At 36.7% G+C, this 16,515-nt stretch overlaps 2 protein-coding genes across 2 annotated transcripts in view; both read right to left on the reverse strand.

The window, feature by feature from the left end:
• Positions 1–9,988, reverse strand: part of LOC141349720 (uncharacterized) — a 33,304-nt gene extending 23,316 nt beyond the window's left edge. Inside the window, exons 1-4 of the mRNA XM_073853529.1 lie at positions 9,746–9,988; positions 9,528–9,652; positions 9,373–9,439; positions 3,497–3,650 (exon numbers count right to left, since the gene is read on the reverse strand). Of these exons, the coding sequence (XP_073709630.1) occupies positions 3,497–3,650; positions 9,373–9,439; positions 9,528–9,652; positions 9,746–9,898 (499 nt within the window). The 5' untranslated portion in view covers positions 9,899–9,988. The remainder of the gene's footprint in view (positions 1–3,496; positions 3,651–9,372; positions 9,440–9,527; positions 9,653–9,745) is intronic.
• Positions 9,989–10,931: 943 nt separating this feature from the next.
• LOC141349721 (zinc finger BED domain-containing protein 4-like) lies at positions 10,932–14,769 on the reverse strand. The gene is made up of 6 exons (XM_073853530.1): positions 13,844–14,769; positions 13,292–13,763; positions 12,805–12,851; positions 12,590–12,645; positions 12,104–12,257; positions 10,932–11,843 (listed from the first exon to the last, which is right to left on the reverse strand). The coding sequence occupies exons 1-2, from the start codon at positions 14,607–14,609 to the stop codon at positions 13,501–13,503; spliced, it is 1,029 nt and encodes a 342-aa protein (XP_073709631.1). The 5' UTR covers positions 14,610–14,769; the 3' UTR covers positions 10,932–11,843; positions 12,104–12,257; positions 12,590–12,645; positions 12,805–12,851; positions 13,292–13,500.
• Positions 14,770–16,515: the final 1,746 nt, after the last annotated feature.

The raw sequence follows: 16,515 nt of genomic DNA on the forward strand, positions 1-16,515 counted from the left end.
TGAATAAACAATCTCAAAGTGTTAGTGTTCATAATGTAAATTCAACTTACAACACAATGTAAAGATTACATTGACAGACTTTGATGCAAAATGTAGCCCTTTATTATACAGAAATTTGCTGTTGGTGTATTAGCCTAGGACAACACGCTCGCCAGATTGTTTTGTCTAAACAGCCCTATGTTGTTAAAAATTACTGTTTACCAGGTATACAGCCACCAGGAATGAACGGGGCTAGGCTAAATCACATTCACAACGCGATGTACAAAGATTAAGTGCATGCATTTAAAAAAGATAGGTATGTATTAATTAGTTTAAGTTGAGGTAAAAACGGTGGGTTTTCTTTAACATTACTCTCGCATCAGCTATTGTGTAAACAGTCACATTTACCCACATCACGAATGACTGCCTGCGCAAGCGCGCACCACAGCCACTGTAATGAAGTTACTCAGGGTAACGTTAGCTCAGAATTCGAGTAGTAGCCGTATATCTCGGAACTCAGGGCAGAGCACCCGGGTAACGATAAGCCTAGCTAACAATCGTCCTGCTAAGTTAGCTAACATTAGTCATTTTGCTTGAAGCATAGGCAAACTTTATGCAAGGTCTATGTTTGTGCATTACTCGGCGTAGACTCGTTCCTAAAAATACAATATAAGCGGTAGCTAACGCTAATTTAAATCAAGCAAACAAATAGTTGTTGTTTTTGGTCCAAAAAAGTTGACTTATCTTTAATAAGATGGTTACTTCACGTTAAAAGTGTCCATCAGACTCGCGTGGTCTCTCATCCAAAGGACCGCGCCTCGCTGTCTTCAAGATTCTGAAGGAAGTGCTAAGATTCTGATTGGCCCAGAGAAAAGCAAATGCCAAGATTTCGATTGGCCCAGAGAAGTGTCAATTATAAGAATTATCCAATAATGTTTGGCAATTCTAGCCCGCATGGCATTCAGATAAAGGGCAGCCTCCCGACCCCCCCCCCCACCTCCTCAAAAAAAAAAACTCTCCGGTTCTACGCAATTCACGTGAATGACCCAATTGACCAAGAAAACGGCGATTGTCGCCGAAAAGCGACAAGTTTGCAGGTCTGGATTGGGAACGAATTGAGACACTCGCCGAGCAGCACCCGCAGGCATCTACAGTGGTTGGGTGCACCGCTCTAATTTGCCCGTGTAGAACTTTGCATCGCATTAGTTACGCTTTTCGCTCTCGCGTGTAAAATCAAAATAAATGTATACTTTTTTTATTTGGTCAGCACGGGGTGGCCACAGGGGTGGCCAGGGACATGTCTACAGACGCACGGGCCACCCTTGGCCTCCGTGTAGAACCGCCACTGACGCCGGTTTCACACCGCATGCGTGAGCAGCGCGTATGCGTAGCATCAGCAGCGCGTGAGGAGAGCGTTGCGGCGCGTGGCCATTGTGCTTTCATACCGGCTGCGTTTGCAGCGCATACTGTGCAGTTTAATAACAATATAAAAATCTCAAAATCTCTTCACATTACTTTATTGTACATGCATTAATGAGCAAAACCTCTTCAAGACGTTTTTTGACGGTCATTGTTATTTATAAAACTGTGATTTGTTTAACCCACATTGTTTTCGTGCTGTTCTGGTCCGTGTAATGACAGATATAGACACAATACATAATTATAGACATAAAAAGCCCATGGCACATTATTAAATCTGTTTCTCTGAAGTTTTACAATAAAATAAAAAATATCACTCAGTGATTGACAGCATAAAGCAGTCGATCGTGTTTCCCTTCAACAATTTAAGCATAGATTTATAGGTGTATGTCTCTATTTCTCTGAAGATTATAGATGAGGAGTCATTTAGTGCTGGGCAGACAGTGAATGACAGCGCAGTCTTCTGGTGTTTTTAAATATTTCATTGCTTTCTTTTAAATTGCTCAAAGTCATGACTGTTTTAAACACACTTGGCGTCACATTTATTATTTTATGGTTAAATTACACTTTTTCGCGTCAATCCACGACCATTTAAAGCATAAACAATGCACTGTCACTTTAATTGAGCGTGAGCAGCGCAGCAAAAATAGACCCGACGCCGAAATGATCACAGCACTGCTGCTTCAGCGACGCTCCTGCCACGCGAGCACGCGCTGCTCCACGTGCGGTGTACATGCTTTAACTTGTTAACATGGGCGCCGAAAAAAACACGCCCCGCTTACGCGCTGCTCACGCTTGCGGTGTGAAACCGGCGTGATAGTAGGCGAAAAGCACTACTTCAGTGCTGGACGAATTCTCTAATCTAAAATGACGTACTCTTGTTTATCAGTTGTTTCGACCTTGTTTCTCAAAATAATCGTGGCGAGAACAATCGGGGTATAGTCGCAGGATTGCCTTTTTTAATTAGGAAACTGAGAAAACGAAAGTTAACTAATCTGAAATGACGTCCTCTTGTTTATCGGTTATGTCGACCTTTTCTCATAATAATCGTGGCAAGAACAATCGTGGCATAGTCGCAGGATCGCACCTGGGCTCTTAATTAGGAAACGAAAGTTAACTGAGAAAACGAAAGTTTAACTGTGTCTTATAGCCTTGTGTAGAAACAATAGGCCTTAAGCCTAATATAATATTAATACAGTATAAGATTAGTAATATACCCAACAAAAACTACTATAAGCGGCGACAGAGTAATACAAAAATTAAACACAAACGCGCCACTCGCGGACATCAATTTGTCTTTTCCGTTAATGTGGGACTGCAACGTGTTTACAAGTGTGAATTACTTTTCATATAGCTCAGTTTTTGCCGCTATTAGCAATGTAAATTAATATACTGGCAAATAAAAGTAAACAGTAAAAGGGGTCTAGACGCTCTTGGTTGGCAGGCTTATTAAAATTTATGCAATTCACAATTCCCATACCCTGCCCATTTACCTTTAAAACTGTGTTTAGAACCATCCTCCCATGTAAAACAAGTCACAGTATGAAGATGGACTGAGATGAAAAACAATTTTGTTATTTTCGTTATTCGTTTTGGCGGCTCCCTGCTCTCAGCTTTGAAGAGTTTGAAACTAGCGCTATGAGTGGTCGACGTCTTCTTTTTTAAACAGGGTGCTGCCCAATGCGTAGACGAGTTGCCTAGTGTGCAAATGCATAGAAAGTTGAACATCAATGGCTTTTCGCGTATTTTGAAGTGACAAATCGTTGCAGCATAGTTTGGTGTCTAAATGGGTATCTGTTACGCAAAATGCGTAAAGGTTGGCAGGTCTGAATTATATTTAGAAGGCACACCCAGATGAGAGAATTAGGAAATATGGTGCAAATCTATTTGCCTCAAATGGTGAACATTCCAAAATTCTTCTAGATGCAGAAAGCTAGGATGCAAAGCAGAACCTTTGTGAGATGGAATAATGGCAAAATGTTCCTTTGTGTCTACAGAAGTCAGAATGCTACATCAAATATCTTCTTGGATCAAATATCTGTTCCTTTAACATGCAGTGTTTACATGACAAAGAGGAAGTGCAAATCATTTTACTTACATTCAATTTGCTTATGGGCTTTGAGGAAGACATCTGCATCCAGACCTAATCCAAGAGCCATCACTCTCAAGACCCTGAGAGAAAGATCCTTACAGCGCAGATAAAACGCCGTATGGACTTCTCGAAAATCCTCAACTCCTTCAGAGGGCCAACTCTAACCAACAGAAGAGATAATGTGTTTCCAATCATAAATGCTTCCTATAATGCAATACAATGCAATGCAATGTCTATTCATGCTTACTGACATGCAGTGAGGTTTACACACAGCACAGCTTTCACACACTCGCTGTCCTTTGTCAAGCTTGCAAACCTGGAACTGTGCGTTAAAATGGGTGTCATTTAAAACAGTGCTTTACGATTGTTCAATGTCAGACTGTATTAACATTATCTCAGCTGTCATTAATGTCAGACTGCATGACGGTAAACACAGACACATGCAGGAAGAGTTTTTATGTTATTTGTTGTCATAGAAGTAGCCAAACTGCAGAAATGAGGAAAAATTAGTTTGCAACAATCATTAATCGTCTGTCTAGCGATCAAAGATGACAGATTTTAGCCTACAGTAGAATTTCAGATTTTTTTGGGGGGGGTTCGAAATTTGCTTTTTTTATATTATATAATATAGTATTATATAATACAAATATTGACTTTACTAATGATTCACCTGTGAATAATTGTTCTCTAATAAAAGACTTCTCTTGTAATATAAAGTGAATATCACTGAATAAAAATAGATAGAATATATAAATGTAGTGTTATGATTAATTAATAATTAGGAGTCATTCACTATTTATGGGTCATTCAATATTTTAGTCCATAATACAGTTGCATTTTAACTGAAAAGTCATGTGTAGTTAAAATATTTTACTAACTTTTCATGTTTAATATAAATTTAATGTACAATTATTTAGTTATAGAGATGTCTGTGTAACCTACCTTTGTAACATAGCAATGATGACTAGACAAACACTGTACATATAATTGTTGTTAATTGTTTATATATCATGCCAGCCAAAAATACATAAAAAAAAACAATAATAGAACACAACTTTATTTTTTTAAATGGTTACTGTAGGCTATTTTGTCTTTTGCACTGTATCTTCTGATAATAAATGAATGGCCTGTAAAATACTGAGCCGTGAAGCAGGGTCACATAACAAAAGAATAAGCAACTCATACCCGAAGACTCGAGAGGTGATCTAATCATTTCTCTTTTCAGTATAGAAAGCATAGCAACAGCCCAGTGGGTTGTCATGTATGAAGAGAATGTGAGCCCCCGGGAGAAGAAGGAGATGTGTTGGTTTATTCAAAATGTCCAAAAGCGGTAACACGGCTTGTGGTTAAATTGCGCTAGTTTAACGTCATTCCAGTTAACGACTAACTTGCTGTTATGCTTACGTTACTTTTAAGTTACTTTTTCTTACTTGGCTGAGGCTTGATCTCTTTTAGGCCTTGCAGGTGTTTTTTATGATCACAAAAATGTCAAGCTCTGGCCTGCCATCTCCGTTTCTGACTCAAACTCAAACAGGCACACAAAGTGCGTAATTCTGCATTAATATGTTCAGTTTAATTCAGTACATTATTTTAGGTTTAAATGTAATTAATTAAACTGAAAAGTAACTCACATTACTCTTTTTTAAAAGTAACTCAAATATTAATGTGTACATTTATAAAGTAATGCGTTACTTTACTCGTTACTTCAGAAAAGTAATATTATTACAAAATGTGCATTACTTGTAATGCGTTAACCCCAACACTGCATATTCATACTATATACTACCTATAGGTTTAACAGTCGATGAGTAGATGCTTTATCTTATTCAATACCTACTGTCACAGTATGCGATTTCAGATGCAGCCACACTCTAAAAACGGCTGGGACATCCTTGACCCACAATGGGCAAATACTGGACAGAACACATGCTGGGTTAAAATTTACCCCATGCTGGGTTAAAAATAACCCAATGTTGGGTTGTTGTTATGGAACCATGGGGTATAATAACCCAGCAGTTGGGTTAAAATAACCCAGCATTGGGTCCATTTTCAACCCAGCAACCGTTCCGCCCAACATCCACCCACCATGAGTCAAAAACAACCAAGCCATTCCCAGAGTGCAACAAATCACTCTCTGAGACGAATGAACAATAAACGAATCTAAATGAACACCATCCCTGTATTTAAAAACAACACCAATCCTACTTAAGTTTTCTTGGATTCCCGAATGAATTGAGTCAAGAAGTGGATGATGTGGCACTTTTTACAACATTGCAGTGTTAAAAAGCAGCTTTACAAGAAAAGAACCCATAGAAAATTGGAGAATTATTTATATATAGAATAAAAAGGAATAAAATAGAATTGAATATATGGTATTACTGCACAGTTTTGTTTTCTCACAAAAAAAACGGTATTAACTAATAAAATATATATATTATAGTCAATATGATTATGACATGCATATTTATTTAATGTGTAAATGATTGTGTACTACTTTAATCACGGCATATTGAGATAAATTTGTGTTAAAATGTTATGCAAGAAAACATAAACTCAGTTGTCATTTGCATGCTGTCTTTACTATTTGGTTGTACTGCTTGCTGACTGAAGCCTTAATATGCGTGTCGGGCTCGCAGTTTAGCAAACAAAACTTATCAAACAACGCGCAAGTAAAGTATTGAGATCTGTTTCACGTTTTTTGTGCTTGAATTTAAAAAAATAACGGTTTTAACGTCTTTTTGTTTTTACCTCAGAGACTTACATTATTTTAGCGTTTCTTTTTTCTCTTTTTTGATTTAGTAACTTACATTTTTTTTAATATATGAGTGATTTTCGATCGATTTGAGGAGAATATGATGTTAGAAACTTTTTATTGTTGTAAAAACGGATAGCCGCCTAACTGTGGTAAGATCTTTTTACCTAAAGTGAATGAAATGTTTATTTATTTGTCATTTCATTTTTACTTCAGAGTTTAACATTATGATTTGTTTATCTTTCTTCATTAGTAACTTTAATATGTGAAAACAAAAATATATTTGAATGATTTACATGAAGAGAATGTGATGTTAGAACCTTTTGATTGTTGTAAAAACTGAGAGCTATCCAGCTAACGTTAAACTGATCTGTTATCCTGAAGTGAATGAAATGTTTATTTATTTGTCATATATAGCGGTTTCTATTTTCTTTCTTCATTTAGTTACTTATATGTGAGAACTAATATAGATTTTAGTGATTCCCGTCTACATGAAGAGATGATGTTTTTGATTATTATAACTTAATAATGGAGAAGCGGCTAACTGCTGTGTTAAGATCTTTTAATCTAAAAAAGATTAAATGTTTATTAATTTTCAATAAATATAATAAATATTACAAATAAATAATTTCAATAAGTCTTCTTTATTGTTTTGAAGTCACTAGTTATTTATAAATTTGATAAAATACAATGCTATCTAAATACAATGTGTGATGTGTTGAGGTATTTTTATTTAAAATATAATATTTCAATAGACATTTTACCAGTAATAAAATAATTTAATTTATAAATTTTGTTATTAATATATTGTTTTACTCCTCCTTATATGGAAATGTGTTGTACTTATTTTAGATAGATATAGATAAAAATTATAGACGTGCGGTACTTCACTACAGCTGGAGTCTTGAGCTCTGTGCGCTCTTTCAGTGCGTGCACCCCAGCCAACATTGATATTTGCCCATGTGGGATAATAATGTGGGGCCCTCATGGCTCCTATGTGGGCAAAACATTTTTATGCTTGAAATACATCTTTATACACTTAAAATAATAACTTTTGGTTCATTGTCAGTTTTATACAAAGAACAAATAATATAACATATGATTTGATCAGTATAAAACATTTGAAATAAAAATACATTAAAATACATTTTATTAACATTGATATGTGGGCCTCACATGGGTCCCATATGGGCAACATAGGTTTCATGTGGCCATGGGCTTAACATGGGCAATATATATATTGACTATGTGGGTCCCATATAGGTATGCCCATGTTGGATGATAATATGGGACCTATGTGGGAAACATAATTTCATGCTTAAAATACATTTTATATACATTTAAACTCTTAAAATTATTACTTTTGGTTGTACTTTCATACAAAGAGCAAATAATATCACAGATATGATCTGATCAGTATAAAACATTTTAAATAAAAATGCATTATTATTGTTTACATTTAATTGTGATATTTATAATGTTTACCTGCCAATTTACATTCCAATTCAAATACGAAACAAACGAAAAACCATTGCATACCTGGAATGAGATGAAGATCTGGTACAGATTCCTCAACATAAAATAAAAATGCATGATGCTGTGCCAGGACAGCATCATGGGGGTGCATTTCTCAATATAGAAAGTCCCGCCTGAATCTTCTACACATCTCCTTAAATAACCAGAGAACAAAGCATATAGAGACAGAGCGCAGCGCGTCATAACCTGAAAACCACGCCCACCGGGGGGGAAAAGCAATCCAACCGTCTCCATTTACTTTGTATTGCGAGAAGCCGCCTCCTTGTCATTTCTGGCTTATAACAAAAAACCGAACAATGCCCAAAAGCTGCTCCGTGACAACACGTACAGCTAACAAGCCAAAGAACCCAGACATAAGTTTTTATAAGCTGTCGAGCCGTAAAACCCAGCCTTTAAGGAGAATAAAGTGGATCGCCGACTACGTTGCCCCCTATTGGATGCAGCTCTACCAACAGGAGCACCATGAAAAGTTGCCTGTTTCCATTTCTGTGTCTAAACGCTCGTTTTTTGAAGTCGACAGCCTATAAAAACGTATTTGTTTTTTTTTTTGGCGTGTTAGATGTACACCTTGTCACACAGCAGCTTTTAGGTATTATTCTGTTTTTAAGTTTAATCTGTAAATAAGTTTTTATAAGCTGTCGACCCCAAAAAACGAGCACTTAAAGACACAAAAATGGACACAGGCAACCCCTCACAGCACTTCCACTAGCAGAACTGCGTCCACTAGGGGGAAACGCAGTCGGCAATCCACTTTATTCTCCTTAAAGACTGGGTTTTACGGCTCGACAGCTTATAAAAACTTATTTCTGGGCTCTTTGGCTTGTTAGCTGTACATATTGTCACACACCAGCTTTTAGGCATTATTCAGTTTTTTGTTATAAGCCAGAAATGACAAGGAGGCGGCTTCTCGCAATACAAAGTCAATGGAGACGGTTGGATTGCTTTCCCCCCCGGTGGGCGTGGCCCCCAAACTTGCATAACTGCGCTCTGTCTCTATAGGAATTTGGTACTGATCGGTTGTTGTAAAACTAAGGGCTGGCCTTAATTTGTATACAGTGGGTGATTGGTTTATGCTTAGAATGGGAGGTGTCTATCAACATTGAATGAAGTTTCACATATACTTTAACATTGAATTCTGTTGTTATATGAGTGAGACAATTGTAACCACTTGCAATGAGATATTTCAATATAAAACAAATAAGATCAGTTTTAGATTCTTTGTGCATGTAGAATGTGGCATTTCATATGCAGTTTGCTTTGAGAGAATGAGAATACAAATGTATTAAACAGAGAGTGCCTTTGTGATAACTAATCACATATTTGAAAACTACAATACTAATTGTAATAATAACGTTAGTTTTAGGTTAGTTTAACGTTAAACTAACCTAAAAATAAAATTCTATTTCCGTAAAGAAACTTTCCTGGCTAACCAAATACAAACAAACAAAAAACCGTTATGGGAACCAAAAACTAACGTTAGAGTAACGTTTTTGGAACCAAAAACTAAAGTAAGGAAAACGTTTTGGGAACCAAAAATTGTTAGGTGGCTAGGTCCTTTACATGAAAAGGTTAAGTAACAAAAATGGATATTTACAATATCTTCCCTCAGCGATGTTATATTAAAGGCCTCCTTCAAATCACCGGGACGCCGAGGATTCAGGCTGTGACAAGACAAGAAAAAAATAACTTAAAAAGCATTCGTAAGTTTATTAATACATGGTTAGACTCTTGGAATATTTATTGACATGCCTTTCAGTTTCTAGTGAAACCCAGCCGTGATTCACATCACAGGAGAAATTGCCCCTGCTGAACGGTGCCTTCACGTTTTCAGGCAAACTAAAGAACTTTTTGGAAACACTCATGACTTTGTCCACCTATTAAACAGAGGAGACAGTGAAGAAATAATAGCTCGTCTGCATACATCAGAATATCATAAGAAATAAACGAGTACAATAATAATTACAAACCTCCTCTTGATCTATGCCTGTGTTTTTTAGGTAAACAAATCCCACATCGGTAAATGCCGCTCTCAGTTCTTTCCCAAGCGTTTCTAATTTGTCGTCTGATACATGTGTATTTACAAGTCCATAGACACTGAAATCTACGATAGGTAGCTCCATTTTAACGTTTTTCTTGTTTTTGAGAACTGCGTCACTACTTGATCCGAACCGAAACCAAGATTTTTACCGCGCATGTGCGAAAATTAGCAAGTGGTCCTCGCTGCAGACTGTAGCGCGGTGACATCACACCTACTGACGTCAGTATGTCTTCTGTGCGCATGCACGTATGTCTTTAATATTCATGTCTTTTAACGACGTGTGACACGCCTTTGACACGCATAAAACAATTATAGGAAATTACAGAGCAAACTCAGCATTATCGGTTGTATTTTTTAAACGTGTGTGTACAGAGCAAACTCGATTTTGTATACTGGAACAGTGAACATTAATGACACCTTGTATATATTTTCATCTCCCCTCTGTCATATGGTTCTTTTATGGGTTTTATATTTTTGGGCATATTTGTTGCTTTCAAAAAAAAAAGTTAGGCATTTATGGTAAACTAATTTAAAGTTAAATCAACTATGTACAGTATGTTTTCAGTTTCCACATCCTTTATTTTGGAAGACACATCAAAATCTCAACGATAACACGTTGCTTTGTTTTATAAACAGGACACATAAAACGATACATATACAGGGTATACACCGCGTTCCAAATTATTATGCACATGCCATTTTTGTTTATTTTTCCAATACAGCCAGTAAGTTTTCAAATTCTATTTCACCCTCAACAGTTATATGACCGTGTGGATGCTGTTATATTTAAATGAAATAAAAATGTCAAAAGATATTTTAATACTTTGAAAAATATGCTGTTCCATAGTATAGAGCAAGTTGTGGTCCTCATAAAGTATGGGTATAAAAAAGTGTGCATTATCGTAAAAAAAGCAAATTATTTTGTATAACAATTTATATTTGGTGGACCTAAACAGAAATCATTAAACTATTATAATTATTCATGAGTGATTCACAATACAGAAAGATTTGACTATAAGGCTTTTAAAATATATTTTAGGAAAATATTAGAAAAAGGCATCATTAAAAAACACCAAGAAAACATGTATTTAAACCTGCTGGTGTCCCTGGAATCCCAAGAACCTCTCGATACAGGATCCTTCAGTGCATAAAGCTGTATTTTTACCCCTACCCAAACCACAACATTTGATGTGAGCTAAGAATACACAAAGACTATTTTAAACAGTTTTATTTATTGACATGCAAAAATACACTGAATAATGTAGATGAATGTCATTCTGGATAATTGGTTAATAGCCACTATGTTCAAACAAGACTGTAACATTAGGGAGAGGTGGCAAAGTAATGATTTTGACTGGAATACTGGGAAGATGGTAGGTCCCTTTATAGTCCCTGAGGGGGTCAAATGGACATCTAGAAGATATGTAGAGTTCCTAAAATATTGTTTTCACTTTGAGATATAAGGAATTATGTCTTCTGAAATAAATTTACTTTCATGGAGGATAATACACCATCACATACTGCAAAAAGCATCACTATTTTAATTATTATGGGCATAAAATAAGAAAGAAATCAAGGGGTGACCCCATCATCATCTGACCAAAGTCCTATTTAAGAGCCTGTTTAGCATCATAATATGAAAGATCTGTGAGGTAAACTGTACTTTAATTCGAAACATCAATTTAGGGATGCAATACTAGTAAAATAACCTTTTGCATATTTTTTCAAAGTATTAAAGTATGTTTTCCTCAAGTTCTATAGCCAATTTTTATTGCCTAGTTGCATTTCATCCATCCTTTATTAATAACTATATCTATTCTGTCTGAAATTCCCCTCCATCATTTGAAAAAAAGGCAGTGGAGAAACAGCCTTCAAACTCCTTTTCAGAATAAAATCCTTAGGACACCCCTTCTGCCATCCCCAACATTGCCAGGTGGACAGTCTTTGAAGATTTCTGTGGAAGCATTGAGTCACAGAGTAGGGCATCCGAAACTGTTGTCTGTAAAACACAATCCAGTTCTCATGACCTAATTTAGACAGATCAAACAATATTCAATTATTTTAAAGAACAGCATTAACATGTCATGTTAACATAGTCATATAAGGAAAACATTTTAAATGAGATTACATTACACAAAGATATGCTTAGTACAATTTTAAGTTCAGGGTACTTTTATAGCTGAAAGGTTTTGAAGGCAATACAGTCTACCAGATAATAAAGATGTGGACAGACAAAGAGTTTTCTTAAATAATTTTTAGAGTATTATTAAGGATTAAAAGAACTTACTGTCAAGACACAAAAAGTGAGCCTGTTCTTTAAATTTGGGCTCACTAACAATGTCCCTAAACATCTAGCATTTGAGTGCAAGCCTCAAGACAGCCACATCGCCATCAACCTTGACTACTCCCATCAGGATCTGCCACAGGATCTTAGGTGGCATCTATCAAAAATAGACAAAAGTCAGTTTAAAATGCAACTACATCAGACAATAAAAAGAGAAACAGATAGATTGAGATCTTGACCATTATGCCATGTCAAGAAATAAAAGTGAACAAATTCTATAAGAAACCACATTATAATTTATATACCGTACCATTAATGCATACAGAATACTTAAATCAAGGTAATCAGTATTACCTGAGGTTCAAAGAAGAATATTTTAAAATCTTTTAACATTCAAGGACATATTTAATAGTACACATACTACTGTACTTCACTGCATGAGTAAAGGGTAAAAGGTAAAAATATAGATGTATGCTTGCGGTTACTCACTGTTCATTCTACATCCTGAAGCAGTCCTCAAGTAAAGGAAGCCTTCCTCATAAGCACTGTGGTTCAAACAGATGACATCAATTCATTATCTGGTCCGGTTTCGTTTAAGACATGGTTTAGTTAGAAAAATAACACTAACATATTATGTGTCTCTCTTTTTAAGTCATAAAATAAATAATACATTAAAACTAACAGTTATGCAAAAAATAACTAACCTGGCTTAGCTGGACTGAACCTGGTGACTGTTTCCAGTAAGTTAAGCCTTCCAGAAACATGCATGTAGATCGAAAATCACATATGCAATCAATTTCAGCTTTGCTTTTTGTATATTTTACATAAACATTTTTTTGCCCGTCACATGAACGTAAATTTTCTTTGATAAATATAGGGAAACTCAATTCCTCAACATGATTTGTGAATGTAAAAAACTAGGGAGACACTAAATTCGTTTTACAAGCAAAAAAAGTTCGAAAGTACAATTTTGAACAGAAATCATTTTTAATAACAACTAAAAGCAAACATAAAGCATAAATATTTATTTAATCTAATCGATTTACCGCAATCGAATTAATCCCTTTCGAAAAAACGCTAATCCATAGCCTACTGCAGACGAGAAACTGTCAGGCGCATAACCGCCATCTACTGATTAAAGTGAAATATTTTGTACATGCGCATTAAAGACATACGCTACGTAGGACATACCTGACGTCAGTACGTGATGTCATGGCGCTACAGTCTGCAGCGAGGGAACGAGCCGGTGTCATGAGCAATCCAGTCCCCCCCCATAGACATTTGGGTACATGAAGAGGGCTTAGACAATGATGAGGAATGTATTCATTAAATATTATGGTTTTTATTCAAAAATATTATTTTCTCCACAGTCTTTGGTGACAGACGATTTCTTTTTTTTTTTAAACTATTTCACCAGCTTTAGAGAATATTCTCTCGCATGGCACAGATGATGCAGGGGTACACAAAAACAGTTTAGAAATCTGGTATAAATGAGGATATATTGCTTTGTGGGTGGACCAATAAGCAAGAGGGTCAGCAGAACGCTGCAGTGGGGGATCGGTCATGTAGCGCTGGACCTCTATGGTTGCATCTGATGTTGCACTTTTGTTCCTCCTTGCATTACTTGCATCATTGTCCAGCAGTTCCCAAAGGTTCAACTGATCTGCAAGAGAAATGAAAAACAAAACCAACATGTTACAAGTAATGCATTTTTTTAGTTACATTTTTGGATATTTACTTTACCTTGACCTGTACTTTCAAGATTCTGTGCTGTATCTGGCTGTGCTGAGTGGCTAGATGTTTGATGAGCAGTGTCTCTGATTAATGCTGTGCATTCAGATGTAAGTCGTCCAATTGCCGTCTGGGCCTGTATATGATTATGAAAACCAAATGTTTTAAATCTTGGATCTAGTAGTGTAGCTAGTGTCAAAACACTTGTTGATTCAAGGGCTGAAAATTTATCTGCTAATCTTCTTGACAGATTCTGTCCCAGCTGCATTGCAGTGTCATTGGAAATGGTTTTGAGGGTTTCATTTATTGTGTATCGCAACATTTTCATCATGGGAATGACCTTAGAGCCAGATACTCTCTTCTCCTCAGAAAGTTCAACGGTGGCCACCTGGAATGGGGCTAGCACTTTCATGCACTCAGATATTGCAAAATATTCTTCTGATGTCAGAGGAGCCACATCAGTTCTCAGTGTAGCCAGTGCTGCACCCACTGGTTCTCTCTCTTCATATATACGCTGAAACATTAAATAGGTACTGTTCCAGCGTGTATCAACCTCCAGAATCAGCTTCTTCACTGGACGTGCCATTTGTTCCTGTTTCTCTCTGAGCCGCTCTTTTGCTGTGGTACTGGTCCTAAAGTAAGTCACCATCCTCCGTGCTCTTGTTCTAACATCTTCCAGACCAGGAGTTGCATCAAGGGACTTCTTGACTACCAAATTCAAGGCATGTGCGATGCATATAACATGCCTAATCTTTAAGTTGTTGGCAGTGGCTATCATATTTGAGACAGCATCAGTGACCAGGGATTTTATTTTGCTCTGTATACCCCATTCTTCAAAGAGCAACCTCTTGGCCTCTGCAAGGTTCTCCGCAGTGTGAGCTTTTGGAAATGACCGTACCCCCAGAAGTACTGTGGCAAGCTTATCCTTGTCATCTATGTAAGGGGCAGAAATGTGGCCCCATCCATCCGTTTGGCCCAACGACGGAATCCAAACGAAGGGTAATAGCGCGTTCAGTCTTTTCCGGCGCTTGCAAGTGACGTTTTGGCATTTATGCAATTTTGTATTATTATCTGACTCCAAGAAAATGTTAATATTAATTGGATTGATGATTACTTTTAACAGTTACAGAATTTGGGTGGATGTTTGGTTATTCTTGTTTAGCCCTACTTGTTATTGCATCCGTTCATTCGGCTACTCATGTCGCTTTGGACTCACGCACCGGCCGTTTATTAATATTTAATAATCATGCGGGCCCACGATCACAACCGAATCAGGCTTGGTCGCTGCTAGAGGTTTGACCATATGTTCAGAAGGCCGCCTTTTATGCGTGCTCATCTCTGAACATACTTTATTTAGTCCCCATAGAGGTGCAACTTAATTATTACAATATTTATTTCTAACCAGAGGCTCACGACCACTATCATAAAACAAACTGACCGTCTTCTCCAATGATAGCTTTGTATAATCGTGACATAATTTAATATGCAACTTAGATAGATTAATATTGAAATAACCAGAGGTTGAGGCTCGTTTGATTTAGAGTGGTCAGACAACATTTACATGTTACTCTAAACAGGAAATTAGCCTCCACGCATCTAATTTAACTTAAACTAGCGCCAAGTGCTAGTCGGATCTCTAAAATCCTCCGCTGATGTACTACTATGCCATCTAATCTGGGATTTTAGTCCGTAAAAAACTAGCCTGATTTTCAGACGTTGCGGAAACAAGGATACATCGTAATTTACTAATCATGTCAATAACTTTCGTAGCCACAGAATAAATCCAAACATAACAATTTATTAACCAGGTAGGAAAAACATAATTCAAAGCCAATTAATATATCCAATTCAAATACAAAACAATACAACGAAAAACCATTGCATACCTGGTAAGGAGATGAAGATCTGGTTACAGATTCCTCAAAATAAAATAAAAAGAAACATGATGCTGTATCAAAGATACAGCGTCATGGGGGTGCATTTCTAGATATTGAAAGTCCCGCCTAAATCTTCTACACATCTCCTTAAATAACCAGAGAACAAAGCATATAGGAATTTGGTACTGATTGGTTGTTGTAGAACCAAGGGCTGTCCTTAATTTGCACACGGTGGGTAATTGGCTTATACTTAGAATGGGAGGTGTCTATTAACATCGAATGAAGTTTCACATATACTTTAACATTGTATTCTGTTGTTATATGGGTGAGACCATTGTAACCACTTGCAATGAGATATTTCAATGAAAAACAAATAAGATACAGATTTTAGATTCTTTGTGCATGTAGCATTTCATATACAGTTTGCTTTGAGACAATAAGAATACAAATGTATGACACCCTAAAGGTGTGTCTTTGAAACCCAAATGTTTCTCAGTGGGAAGTCCACTGTGAATCGTAGAGAGTTGCTTTCCCGAGCACTCACTTTGCCCCCATGCAGTATCCTTTGGGGAGGTGCTATATTTATTCAGGAAATTGTCTTACATCTACATAATGGCATGTAACGGCCAGATACGCATCCATATTAATAGAGGTCCACATCTGCAGTTAGGCTCACACCCTGTGTCTTCTGTAGCTCAGCCGTGGCCTTCTGCTTCTGCTCCTCATATTTGTGGTCCACCATGACCTTCAGAGCCTGCCTGGATGGTAGTGCATAAGTGGGGTCAAGCTTAGCCACAAATGCTTTAA

This window comes from Misgurnus anguillicaudatus, chromosome 15 (genome assembly GCF_027580225.2).
Source record: "Misgurnus anguillicaudatus chromosome 15, ASM2758022v2, whole genome shotgun sequence".
In the NCBI taxonomy this organism is placed as follows: Eukaryota; Metazoa; Chordata; class Actinopteri; order Cypriniformes; family Cobitidae; genus Misgurnus; species Misgurnus anguillicaudatus.

Coding starts and splice junctions, on each gene's coding strand:
- LOC141349721 (XM_073853530.1), bottom strand. CDS start 14,609: ATGATAGCCACTGCCAACAACTTAAAGATTAGGCATGTTATATGCATC. Junction 13,764..13,843: donor TCTTGAAAGTACAGGTCAAG/GTAAAGTAAATA, acceptor TTTCTCTTGCAG/ATCAGTTGAACCTTTGGGAA.